General features: G+C 39.8%; 1 protein-coding gene across 13 annotated transcripts in view; it reads right to left on the bottom strand.

Moving 5' to 3' along the window:
* The window catches only part of SYT1 (synaptotagmin 1), a 375,109-nt gene that overhangs the window by 98,855 nt on the left and 262,209 nt on the right, over positions 1–14,045 (bottom strand). For all 13 annotated transcript variants that reach the window (XM_078376951.1, XM_073000338.2, XM_078376953.1 and 10 more), the window contains one exon: positions 940–1,124. In XM_078376951.1, the coding sequence (XP_078233077.1) occupies positions 940–1,124 (185 nt within the window). The remainder of the gene's footprint in view (positions 1–939; positions 1,125–14,045) is intronic.

The raw sequence follows: 14,045 nt of genomic DNA, 5'->3' as shown, positions 1-14,045 counted from the left end.
CCCAGGATATACAAAGCAGGGAAGATTCAGATTCCACAACTTCAGCATTGCTCCTGAAATAGATCTGCAATTTGGGAGTTGCTTCCTCTATTAGTATTTTTGGCAGATACATATATAAGAGCTTAACATGCATCTTGTAAAACTGTCATGGTTGGAGTACATGCAGATCTGTAAAAAAAAAAAAAACACAAACCACAAACTCAACCAAAACAGAACTAAACCCTATTATAATTATTTTTTCTGAACCAGGAACGGCAACTTTCAGAATATGCTTCTTTGACAATGAGAATCTTTTGAGAATCACTTGTCAGGGATGACTAGGCCATGCAGCCTTCCACAGCAAGTTATTCTGATCATATCCATGACTGTTAAAAAGAGATACAACTCACTGACATCTTTACTGCAAACAGTCCTGAAGAGGCTGTAAAGAGTACCAAACAGAGATTTGCAGTGTAATCCAAATGCATGTTCGCTAGGCCGTAAGCCCCACTTAAATCAATGGCTCTCACTTCTGAGCAAATATGCATCGGACTGGGCTGCAGAGGAATAATCTTCTTTAGTTAAGAACTAATTCCTACACATTCATTAATATTCTGCTCCAGATGCTAAGCCAGCTGCGGAGCAGGGTATAGCTAAGATATAACTCTGAAAACATTCTGGACTGTATTGTGTACACCCTAAACTCAAATGATAAATGAGAACATGTATGCACTTACTACAGAGGACATCCCATTGAAATCAACAGAACTTTCCCCAGAGTAAATTTACATATGCTTATACAGTGTAATCTATGAGGTTATATCAACCAGCCAGTTTCCAATATATAACACTGCTGTCAGGCCACAGCTGATCTTAAAATTTCTTATGCTCTCCTGCAATCTGTTTTAGCTTTCATTTTTTTAAAATACAAAATAGTCAAAAACAAGATAGGTACTTTACCTGATCTTTCAAGTTCTTGCCTAAATCTTTCACATCTTTCATGTTAATCGCATTTTTTCCTCCCTTTTCTTTGCCCTTCTTCTTGTTTTTCTTTTTGAACAAGCATTTCTTACACAGACAGAAGCAGCAGGTAAGGACTAGCAGAATTGCAACGATGGCTATGGCTATTAAGGCCCAAGGTGGCACTGTAAAAAAGAAAATGCAGCAAACGGGGGGGGGGGGGGGAAGTTGCATATTAAGAGTAGGCAGAATTTTTTTTAAAAAAACTCAACAGGCTAAGATAATAGCGATATATTAAAAGGCTAGTTATGTCTCCTTTGCAAAAGAACTCTGAATGCCACACAATTCTATTTCATATTTTTCATTCACTCAAAGAAAACTTATATTCAATACAAATATGAATTATTTGTCTAAACCAGTAGGCAACCACAATGCATTTCTATAAAAATAACAGCTTGCTTAGCCTCATGAGGCTGTGCTCTCTGTCTTGAAGGAATTACTAATTTTTATCTTTACCATTGTTCGTTGACCCACCTTGCATCATGATCTGGAAAACAAAGTTAGCTTCAAGTCAGCAGGAGCTTGATGAGGACTTGTCGTACCCAGAGCATAGGAAAATACACACATGTGACCAAAATAGTCAAATATAATGAGCAGCATTTCTCCACTTGCTGCTGCTTTTTCTTGACAGCGTCTCAGATGCAGGTCAAGGTCATAACTAAATATTAGCCAAGAGCAGTTCTTGTCCAGATCAAAGATATTCATGTTTGTCTTCATATATTCCTGACACTGTTCAAGTATCAGTAGAAAACAGATGTGTGTGTGTATATGTATACACATGTAATCCAACTTGGATAAATAGGAAACCACAAGCATCTTGATTACATATTCAGATTAGATGTCTAAGCAGACACTGCAATAATTCAAAGCAAGATTCCTAGCAATGCTATGGGAAACTTGGTGAAGATCAGGCCAATGGAGAGCATGAAATGAAAAGATGATCATATGACCGAACTTTTGTACAGATCATTATAGTAACGTAATCTATATGAATAATGAAATGTTGTTAACACCTTATAAAACACAATTTAAAGGAAAAATACTAATATTTATTCCTAGAGAGATACTGCAATATATTCTGCCAAACAATTTACAAGTCTCTATGATTTTGCTTTCCAAAATGGAAGAGTGAACAGAAGTTGACAGATGGTGTCAGTGAAGTTGAAAGAAAACTGGGGAAATGCAGAAAAATAACTGTTTGGAGCCATGCACACACACAACTTGGATGCAAAAAGTTGCAAGATACTATGTGACAGGAAACTGTTGATGCAAGTGTTGTAATTTCTGACTTAAGGTGTGCTGAATTTCAGAGCTACCTGAATATCATACATGTTGAATAGGCAGTGCTTCTTTCATGCTCCTCACTCCACAGTAAGGAGAAATTCTCCTTCTTTGCTTTAGGTAAACAAAGCCTGAGTAATATAAGCAAAAGAAATGTGGCCTATAGGCTTCATGTGCCATCTTGTAACCATTTTGGCAATCCAGCTGAGAATAAATTTGTTCTAAAATAGAGAATCTGTCCCTGGAAGACTCCAGAACTAACAATAATTTAAAACAAGGCACAGAATGTTGCTTTAGAGTGGAGTTGGAGTGAATTCTTCTTCCAGTCCCCATTCACAAAAGAGGAAGGAACTTCCAATCACTTTTGGTTTCAGAAAAAAAACAACACCAAATAGATGCATGGGGATACAACCCTGAGGTTGGCACCCTAGATTTACTCCTGGATCCTCTGATCATGTCCACTTCTAAAAATTAAAATAGGTTATCAGATTTAAGCTCTATGGGCAGAATCCTGCTGACTTATGCAATATTTAAGAACAATCTCATAAGCAACATGAGTTATTTTTTGGACCATCGGTCACATGCCATGTCATTGTCTGCTTACAACTGATATCATGATGGGGCCTGCAACAGAGTGTGTGACAGACAGCCCCCATTTTTTTTTTGGCAACAAGATCTTGATCAGGCAAACATAGTTCTTGATAAAGCATGTCTGTCAACATTATTTTGTTTTATTTTCAATTCAGCCTCCTATCAAGCTAAGCTAAGCACCTGCCAATCGTCTGTAGCAGAGGCATTCTTGAAATATTTCCAACATTTAAGGGTTTCCAGAAAGCTACATTCCTTCACATTTATTATCACTGAGCAGGGAGAAAAAAAAACATGGAAATTGGTGCAAACTGTGGGTGTCAGGTCTGCTAGCACACCTGCTATTTCTTGCTGACTAAAACCAATCTCTAATGTCATTTTGTCAGTTGAGCACCAGTGTGAAGTTCCTCACCCTACTGTGGCCTTCTCTCTCTCTCTCTCTCTGACTTGTCTACATATTTCTTAAACTGGGTTGCCGATTCCCAATGCTTTTCTTGTGCTACTTTAAAAACTCAACCTATGTTGTTTGCATCAAGGCAGTGAAGAAGATTAGGACACAATAGGTCTGCACCATAAAGACTCAACTCCAAGCACCCTTCAAGAAATGCTTGTATCAATGGAGCTACAGTACTTCTACATGAATATGTAGCTGTTTCAAGTCTTTGAAATATTCTACCTGATGTCTGAAAACTACAGGGAGAATTCCCTAAAACTGTTCCAGAGAAAGAAGAGAAACTGCAAGTTATTTTGGCAGGAGATTAATAATACGACAGCTTACCTTTCTCATACATTAAGCAGTCTGACATAAAAATGTACAAGTTGGGTGGGCTTAGCTACCTGCAACTGCTTCTGCCACCTTGATTTGTTCTGCATTACATGGCAATATCAGCTAAGCCTGCATTAATCTAACTCCAAATGCCAGCGGATGAACTAACATTAGTTCAAATGCACAGCGGTATTGAATACATTACCGGAATGTACAGAATATATTACGGGTTGCAGGACATAATGTCTGAACTCATTCTTCAAAACTAAAAGCTATGTTTGCCTTCATTGGATCCCAGCAATTATGTCAGAAAAGCTACCAATAATTATTGTCATGCCCCCACTTTTTTTCTTTCTTTGGTCCCGAGAAAAAAACCTGTTGGTCCTTAGACATGCGTAGGCTCCTCTCCTTGCATAGAACAAAAACCTTCTGGCCCAAATGGCTTGTTTCCTATAAGCACCAGATGTTTGACTGAACAGTGGCCACCCAAAGCATCTCCCTCCTGTTATAGGCACCACTGTCTGGTCCAGTTTTTTCACAAGCCTGTTGCAGTTTCTTCTGCTGCTGTTTAATAAATGACTGAGAGCTAATTTTGTTTGGATTTGTATACAGAGTGTTTAACTGGTGCAGTGAGCTGCCTTCTAAGGAAAATATGTAAAAATAGAGGAAGGGTCTTCTTATTCTAATGAACGGGTTTACTCAAAGTCAAAGACGTTCAGCAGAGAAAGTCTTCCTGACAGAAAAAGGGTAATGCTTGATTCCAGTTCCCCAGGATCCCACAATTCAGTGAGGTGATATACTGAGGTCAATATTTACTAAGGTGGCTCCACTTGATGGACTGCCAGTGGTACCAGGCAAAGAACACCCCTCTTTGTGCAGCTTCTTGTGCACCCCAAAATCCTGTTGTGGAAGGCTGGGAAAGTATTTGGGGGTTGTTTGGAGGCTGCAGATGGGAGGGGAAGAGGAAAATACTCTGTTGCTTTAAGAAGAGAGTAGTAATGTGATGTTGGATTAGTCCAGGAAGTGGTAGACAGGCTCTGTTGAGACATGAATTATAATCAAAGTTGAGAAACTGAAGTACTAGGAGCAATATTATTAATGTTGTAAAGCTCGCTCTGCAATGTTTTGAGCTACTTAGACTGAAATTCTATATGCAATTATGCAGGAGTAGGTCCATTGAGGCATATTTCTGAACAGACATGATTCAGATTTGATTTTACCTCCACATTTCTCTTAAACATGGATAGGAAATTACCTACAGCCAGTCACTCTTCAGGTAAGTGGGTATTCCATTTGAATGGCTTCAGTACTCCTGTAAGAAATGTACCATTATCAGTGCCTATGTGACATATATCTAACAACAGCTGTCTGCCACCACTGGTAAGAGTTCTGATTGGGAGTGTGAAGCTTGCTGAGTCTTCACTCCTATTGCTTGCAGATAGAACTTGATGATGCCAGAGGCATAAAACTTTAGCAGGAGTGGAAAGGCTCTTGCCCTGTGTCTCAGCCTAGGGCTGCATCCTGGGTTGCTAAGGCTTACATTATTGATTGATCCCAAGTATAACTACTGTTGCATGAGAATGTAGCAGCGATCTTCTGCTGACAGAGCAAATCAACATTCTATAAGGCAATTCTTAAAATGGAGGCATCCCAAACAAAAATTTATTACTTTCAAATTGGGCTTTCAATTAGCATCACGTTTGGCTCAGTTGTAGCAGACAGTCTGCTTTTGCTGTGTGCCAAACTTAGGGAAATTTGGGCAAAGGATATTTGAGTTATTTTTAAAAGTAAAACTATTACCCCCCTATTCAGAAATGTTGTTGTTTTTTAGTTATTCAGTTGTGTCCAACTCTTCATGACCCCATGGACTAGATCACGCCAGGCCCTCCTGTCTTCCACTGCCTCCCGGAGTTGGGTCAAAGTCATGTTGGTAGCTTCAATGACACTGCCCAACCATCTTGTCCTTTGTCGTCCCCTTCTCCACTTGCCTTCACACTTTCCCAACATCAGGGTCTTTTCCAGGGAGTCTTCTCATGAGATGGCCAAAAGTATTGGAGCCTCAGCTTCAGGATCTGTCCTTCCAGTGAGCACTCAGGTTTGAGTTCCTTCAAGATGGATAGGTTTGTTCTCTTTGCAGTCCAGGGGACTTTCAAGAGTCTCCTCCAGCACCACAATTCAAAAGCATCAATTCTTCGGCAGTCAGCCTTCTTCATTGTACAGCTCTCACTTCCATACATCACTACTGGAAAAACCATAGCTTTGATGATGCGGACCTTTGTTGGCAAGGTGATGTCTCTGCTTTTTTAAAGACGCTGTCTAAGTTTGTTATTGATTTCCTCCCAAGAAGCAGGTGTATTTTCATTTCGTGGCTGCTGTCACAATCTGCAGTGATCATGGAGCCCAAGAAGGTAAAATCGGTTAGTGCCTCCATATCTTCCCCTTCTATTTGCCAGGAGGTGATGGGACCAGTGGACATGATCTTAGTTTTTTTTAATGTTGAGCTTCAGACAATTTTTTTGCGATCTCCTCTTTCACCCTCATTAAGAGGTTCTTTAATTCCTCCTCACTTTCTGCCATCAGAGTGGTATCATCTGCATATCTGAGGTTGTTGATATTTCTTCTGGCAATCTTAATTCCGGCTTGGGATTCAATCAGTCCTGCCTTTTGCATGATGTGTTCTGCATATAAATAAGCAGGGGGAAAATATACAGCCTTGCCGTACCCCTTTCCCAATTTTGAACCAATAGGCAGCCCTAAATGTCCCCCAATTTAAAATAGATCATATGAATTGAAAAAAGAATTCTTGCTTATCTTGAAAGAGAATGGTTGGCCCTACCCCCTGTTTTTAATCTGAAAAGAATCCAGGCTGTAATGGCTGAAATATAAGTCCTTAGAAAAGGCCTTTCAAAATGGAGAACCAGCTATTTGTTATTACATTCAGCATGTATGGCACAGTCTCACCAATAAGAACTTTGCAGATACATTGTTTCAGCTCCATGGGCAAGGCAGGGAGCGTCTGGAGAGCTTAGGGCAATTAAAGGTCACAAAACAGAGTCAAAATATAGGTTTTCTTTAAAGAATCAAAATAACAAGTTTGCTTTAAAGAAAATAAATGGAGTGACACCATTTCATTAAGTCCAAAACAGCCCTTCAAAATCTTTTGTCACAGAGTGACGACAGTCACATCCCAGCTGTTCTTGTTTCTCTCTTCCCCCAGAAACCGAGTAGTACAGATCATATGCTCATCTTATGGGATCCCCTAGCACTGGGTAAATTCTACTTGAGGGAAGTTTCTGTCGGAATTTGTGTATACTGTATGTATACCTAAACTTCCATTTTAAGAAGCTAAAAAATTCAATTATTCAAAATAAAAACCCTCTCCATGTTATGAATCTGGAATATTCTGGTTCTTGGATTTCCCCTTCCTTGGTGTCTCTCTATGAATGGCAGTAAGCCCTAGATGGTACCCCGTAGGCTGTCCTGATTGCTGCCATTGCAGTTGTCAACATTCAGGCTGCCCCTTTCCTATTTAAAGGTTGGCATCCTTTTTCCTGCTGGCAATATAGGCACCATATTGTGCAGTAGTATCAGGTCATTTCCTGGCGTTTTGATTTATTGATACAGAAGTTCAATGTCCCACATTCATAAATCGGGAGGTGTTTTTTTTTTAAAGAATTAACAGAAAAAGAAAAATGTCCACAAAACATGGACTGTTCTCATTTGAGGCCAGCTACAAAAATTAAAAGAAGGAGACAGAATAAAGCTTCCCTGTCTGTTGTTTTTTAGTCGTTAAGTCATGTCTGACTCTTCGAGACCCCATGGACCAGAGCACGCCAGGCCCTCCTGTCTTCCACTGTCTGCCGGAGTTTGATCAAATTCCCTGTCTGAGATGGTGCTATTTATCCAAACCACCCCACCAGGGATGTTACTCTCTGAATAATAAAAGAGAATTTGTGAAGAGAGGACTGATCAACAAAGTTGAATAAGGCAGTCCTGGCTGTTCCTTCTTGTTCTGTTTCAGTAAATGGGGTGGTATATGATGTGCTAAGCTATGACTGGCTAAATAATTCTTCAGTGTTACTGGAACTCTGCAAGTGTCTCTGATCTGTCTAAATATATGTTTGGATGGGAGAGCAGAGAGAAGTGGGGTTGTCAATACATTTGTGACAGGTAAGGGAAAATACAAATTGAAACTTAATCCATACAAGAAAGAGATGCTCCTTTCAGTTGAAGGGTAGAACAGGGAATAGGTATTGAACCGGTACTGGATGGAGTTCCTGCTTCCCTGCAAACACAGGGGCACAGTTGGGTGTGCTCCTGGATTCATCCCTAAGGCTAGATGCCCAGGTTTCAACTGTGGCCAGAGTGCATTTGAATGGTTAAAACTAGTGTGGCAGCTGCAGTTATTCCTGAAGATGTCTGATTGGCCACAGTGACACCTGCCTTAGCAGCATCCCTGTTGGATTACTGTAATGTGTTCTACATGGGGTCACCTTTGGAAATTGTTCAGAAACTTCAGTGTATCCAAAACACAGCAGTCAGATCATAAATTGGGGCTGGTCACAGGCATTGCTGAAACTCCCCATTATGGCAGGTCCGCTGGTTGCTGATCCATTTCCAAGCACAATTCCAAGTGCTCGTTTTCACCTATAAAGCCCTAAATGGATTACGTCCAAGCTTTCTCAATGACCATATCTATGAGCCTGCCCCAGGTTTAAGATCTTTGGGGAGGCCTTTCTCACAGGTGCATTTGTGGGAATGTGAGAGAGGGCCTTCTCTTTTGCTTCTCCCAGACTCTGGAACTCCCTCCTACACCCAATCTTTGATGTCCTTTTGCAAACAGGTAAAGACATTTCTCTTCAGGTGGGTTTTTTAATGAGTAGACAACTAAGGGAGGTTGTTGTGGGTTTTTCGGGCTCTTTGGCCATGGTCTGAAGGTTGTTCTTCCTAACTTTTTGCCAGTCTCTGTGGCCGACATCTTCTCCTCTGAAGATGCCAGCCACAGAGACTGGTGAAACGTTAGGAAGAACAACCTTCAGAACATGGCCAAAGAGCCCGTAAAACCCTCAACAACTGTTAGATACCGGGCATGAAAGCCTTCGTGAATACATTGAACGCCTCTATGGGGAGGAAACAGTCAGACAGACCCAGAGACTAGAAACACTCCGAAGCAAAAGAGCAGACCTACTATGTTCCTTAACATTTCTACTACGCTGCAGAGACACAAAAACCATACCAGCTTTCCTCAGGACAAAAAGGACCATCATTTCCCCACAGGCCTGCTGAATCTATGACCGCCTGGAACATGCCCTCCTATAGGAAAGAATCCACACAACCCGCAAAAAACTGGACTCCACAGACAAAGAACTACTATGCCTACACATCACTATCAGCCCCCCAAAAAATGAGAAGTCAAGATTGGGACAAGATTCTGTAAACATATATTGGGTCCTCTTTAATTTGACATGTTCAACAGAGGCACTCTTGCACTTTTTACCGTGGGTTTTTAAAGCTATTTTCTCTATAAGGTTTTATATATTTTTTAAAAAATGTTGATTTTAGCAATAACTAAATACAATTAAAAATACAAAATAAAGGTCAATATATTTTTCTAAAAACGTGATCTGCAAGAGTGCATCCAGATACTGCAGTATAACAAGAATATTCTCGTGGCTCTCTAAGTTATGCTCTTGACGATAATGGTAATAATTTACTACCTGTGATCCATGCACATATAGCTGCACATGATTAATTTTGGAAATACCATTCCATGTGTTGGCATTTTTCAGAAACACTGATTTGTCCTTCTTTAGAGTCTGTGAGATATTTGTTTATTTTATATTTATTTGTCTTATTTATAGGCTGCCTTTTTCCTGATAAGGGGACTCAATATAATCGTATATTGCTGTAACAAAATGTCAAAGCTATCTACAGCAGGGTTTTATGTCTCCAGCAAACCAGGTCACTATGAGAGATGAAAGCCATTGGGCTGGCAAAGCAGAAGAATGACAAAAGACTCCGATGTCTTGCATTCAGTATTGCCTCTTCCCAAATTGTCCTGCTATTCTCGAGTGCCTTTGTAAGCTTTATAGCAAAGAGTGAGTTATAACTGAGGCTTTGATTTGAGTATATCTCTGAAATGAAAATGGAAGCCATGAAATACTTACACAGCTGAGACAAGGGAGAAATTCTATTAACGTAGTTCTGGTCTGCTCGAAAAGCAGATAGCTGAGGTAAGAAATCGGTGCTATTATTCTTTGGGGAAACAAATTATATATCTATAACTATCTAATCTGCTTCTCCATCTATCCCTGTCATACACACAAACACACAATAAAGCACATAAATGTGAATTTCTCCCTTGCCTAGAGTTCTCAGTCATTTCGCACTGCAAATAACTCTCTCTCTCTTTCTAGAATATAACTACAATACCAGGGGTGCTCTGCACACAGTGAAACCCATTTCCAAGATGCATTTGAACTTAATGACCAAGTTGCTTTTCTTGACTTTCTAGATGCTCATTAAACAACACAATGATGGTGGACTGGTTGCAAGCTTCAGGTTTCTCCCCAGAAAATGTAATTTCTGATTGGCTTGGTAATAGCATTATTAACTTCATTGCTGGAACCACTGCCAAGGTGATAAATAGATTTGGTGTGCATTAGCTTTTCCAGACCAAAAACATCATTGGTCTTATTAGTGGAATCTAATTAAGTCCAACATCACATCACCACATAGAGTAACAATTGCTTATTTTGTATGGTGTTCCCCCCCTTTAGAAATATGCATGAAAATCACATATAAAAATAGATAATTGTGATCCAGAATGTTATGTTGTTCTACCTTATTTCCTGTGCTTCTTTGGTGTTAGATAAATTTTATTTTTTTTTCCTATTACAGAGTTTATCATTCCTTAACAGCCAATTTATCATGTTCTGTTTTGTTGTATGCCAAGAAAGAGAGAAAATCAACCTAGCCCATAATTATTTTTGGCAATGCATTACAAAAGCATAGTGAATGCTGATGTAAATACTATCTAAGCAGCAGATTTTTCCTGGTTTTATATACAGGAGAAACTTTGTGCAAATAAAAAAAGACAAAAGCCCAGTGAATTCAGTGCAACTGCATTGTGACTGAGCCGACATAGACAGGAGATATGCACTCTTAATTATATTATTAACCAATGAAAAGTGTGATAAAACAGGAACTTAAATTTCATACAACCATCACTGCTCTGATGGTTGTATGACATTTAAGTTCCTGTTTTATAACACTTTTGTCACATTTGACGCTGCATTTTATAACACAAGTGCATTTCACAATACTTTGGTGTTTTATAACATTATAACTGTTGCATTTTTCTGATCATGATTTTTAAATAAAATCCAAATTTATATTTCCAAGATTTAAAAAAAGAGAGTTCTTCAGTTTTTTATTTCTTCATGCTCAGAGAAAACAAGCATCACTCTATATCAAAAATATTAAATATTATTTTTTCTTCGAGCCTTTGAGAGTACATTATTTCTTCTTCTTCTTGGAAGTACTGGAAATATAACTGTAACTGCTTGATAGGGACAGTTCATAAATAGCTGATATTTAACTCTTCTTGCAAAGAATTATGCCATGGGTGCATGCCTATGGGCACACAGCCCTCATTTGCTTCATTTTTGCCTAACTTTTTTTTCTGTTTCTGAATATGACACTGAAGAAGATGAGTGGGAATATTGGACATACATATTGACCGGTCAGAGTGTTGGCAATATAGAGCTCACCTACACTGCCAGTACATGATCTCTATAAGGGTAGAAATGTAACAGATGTAGAGCTTAGCCCTAAGTATATAGGAAGTTGCTCCTCTGTTTAGATAGGAATAAATGAAAACTGCAAGAAATGTTGTATTGTGGAATACTTCTGTTTAGTATTCCTGTAATTCCACTTAATGAGTCCATTAAGTTTGCTCAGAGATTCACAGGGCATGGTGATGGGAAGTGTTAATTTGGTCATACAAGAGAACCTGGAGAACTAAGGTCACTGATGGTGCACATTATTTACAGACAAGGAGAGCAGTGGCATGTTTTTCTCCCTCTGTCTTTTTGGGCAGTGTCCAAAAACATTAAACACATTTCAGTCTCACTGATGTTAGCTTTCACTAGATCATGCCTATCTTGTGTTTCACAGGCTAGAGCAGCAGAAGACAGCAGATAATGCATTGATGTGGCTTCTCCAGTTCTGTAACTACTACAAAAGGTGTGGTGTATAAAATGTGGCATTTTGAGAATGCTTTGTCTCTAGATAAGCATTTGAGAATCTGTTGGCTGTCAAAGTAGCTGGGCAGACATCAGATTACAGAAAGGAAAGTATCACGGATGACCTTGTGTGACATAAGAGGATTTGCAAGGATTGCTTTGAAGATTTGACGTGCCAGCCAGAGTACTAATTCTGACCTGTACTTGAATATCTACTTATGAGTGGCACAAATCCAATAAACTATTAGAGGACTGACTGTAAAACCTTGGGGAAGTTTATGGTAACTTGGAACCCCCAAACGGGAATTGTAGAACCGTCCCCCCCCCACACAAATTTTCTGTCCTTTTCAACTTTGCAATGTAGGCAACAATCTTGCAGCACTTGTCAGAGTGTGAGTTGAACTGAATTGAGAGGGGCTTTCTTCTAGGATTGCACTGTACTGTAAAAGAAGCCATCAGTTTCTCTGCTTTAACTTCATCTGTGAAATGAGAATGATTTCATGTATGACTGACTCTGCAGAGTGTGACAGCATCAAGTTCTTGTTGGACTTGAGTGCCCATCAGTCCCAGCCAGGAAGGCAAACAGTTAGAGATTACTGGAGTTGTTTTCTAGCAACATCTATAGGGGTTACAGATCCCCCACCTTTGCTGTAAGGTTTGTCTGTATGAAGTTTTGTTTCAGGAAAGAACCGAGGCCCCAGGGAAGTGATGTCACACTTAAGCAGGAATGTTACAGCTCAAATTAGAAATGTTCTAGTTCCTTGGTAATTTTTGCCTCCTTCGTTTAAAAGCTTGCCAGTGTAGAGACATAGGTTGCAAAAGTCCTGAAACTATTGACTTAAATAGAAATTCTGCCAACAGAGTACATGACAGAGATACTGAGCCACTTATCAGTCTGGTCTAAAAGCACAATACATTTCAAATAGCACTCAGAGGCCACACCATTTAACCTCTGCCCTTACACAGTGCTGCCTGTGTCTTTTGCTGATGTCCCATCCACATAGTGCTGACACTGTTTCTTAGTTTTTATTTCGGCAAGCGGGGTTTGTCTAATGTGTTCAGAGGGTAGTGTCAGCCTTACTGTTTGCTGAAGCTGTCAGGTTTTGTCAACCACAGAGAATTTTAGAAACAATAGGAAGCTATTTATTATGCCCACACCTCCAGAATAAAGAGAGTGGGTCCAAAACAAAAAAGTAAGATGCCGTCTAAATCCATCAGATTCAAGGCAAAGTACAGGAGAGAGAGAGAGAGAGCTGTCAGATTATCATAGTGCTTCTTCTGCAAAGTCTTTTACTTCCATCAAAATATTACAAAGCAACCTTGAATCTTCCTGTTGAGTAAAAAGATTAGAAAGTAGTTGACTGTACTTTTAAAAAAAGAGAAAGCTTTGAAGATTTCATGTTGACCACAGATTCTTTCCTTTTTCAGTGATCTATCAAAGATGCATAATAATGGTTGTTGTGGGTTTTTCGCGCTCTTTAGCTGTGTTCTGAAGGTTCAGAACATGGCCTTCAGAACACGGCCAAAGAGCCCGCAAAAACCCACAACAACCATTAGATCCCGGCCGTGAAAGCCTTCGCGAACACAATGCATAATAATATTTAACTAGTTTATTTTTGTTGTTGTTTAGTCGTTAATTCGTCTCCAACTCTTTGTGACCCCATGGACCAGAGCACGCCAGGCCCTCCTGTCTTCCACTGCCTCCCGGAGTTGGGTCAAATTCATGTTGGTAGCTTCGATGACACTGTCCAACCATCTCATCCTCTGTCGTCCCCTTCTCCTCTTGCCTTCACACTTTCCCAACATCAGGGTCTTTTCCAGGGAGTTTTCTCTTCTCATGAGATGGCCAAAGTGTTGGAGCCTCGGCTTCAGGATCTGTCCTTCCAGTGAGCACTCAGGCTTGATTTCCTCCAAAATGGATAGGTTTGTTCGCTTTGCAGCCCAGGGGACTCTCAAGAGTCTCCTCCAGCCCCAAAATTCAAAAGCATCAATTATTTGGCGGTCAGCCTTCTTTATGGTGCAGCTCTCACTTCCATACATCGCTACTGGAAAAAACATAACTTTGACTATGCGGACCCTTGTCAGCAAGTTGATGTCTCTGTTTTTTTAAAATGCTGTCGAGATTTGTCATTGCTTTCCTCCCAAGAAGCAGGTGTCTTTTAATT

This window comes from Pogona vitticeps, chromosome 5 (assembly GCF_051106095.1).
Source record: "Pogona vitticeps strain Pit_001003342236 chromosome 5, PviZW2.1, whole genome shotgun sequence".
Lineage (NCBI taxonomy): Eukaryota > Metazoa > Chordata > Lepidosauria > Squamata > Agamidae > Pogona > Pogona vitticeps.
Note: the sequence above shows the minus strand (reverse complement) of the source record. Positions and strands in the feature narration are given on the sequence as shown.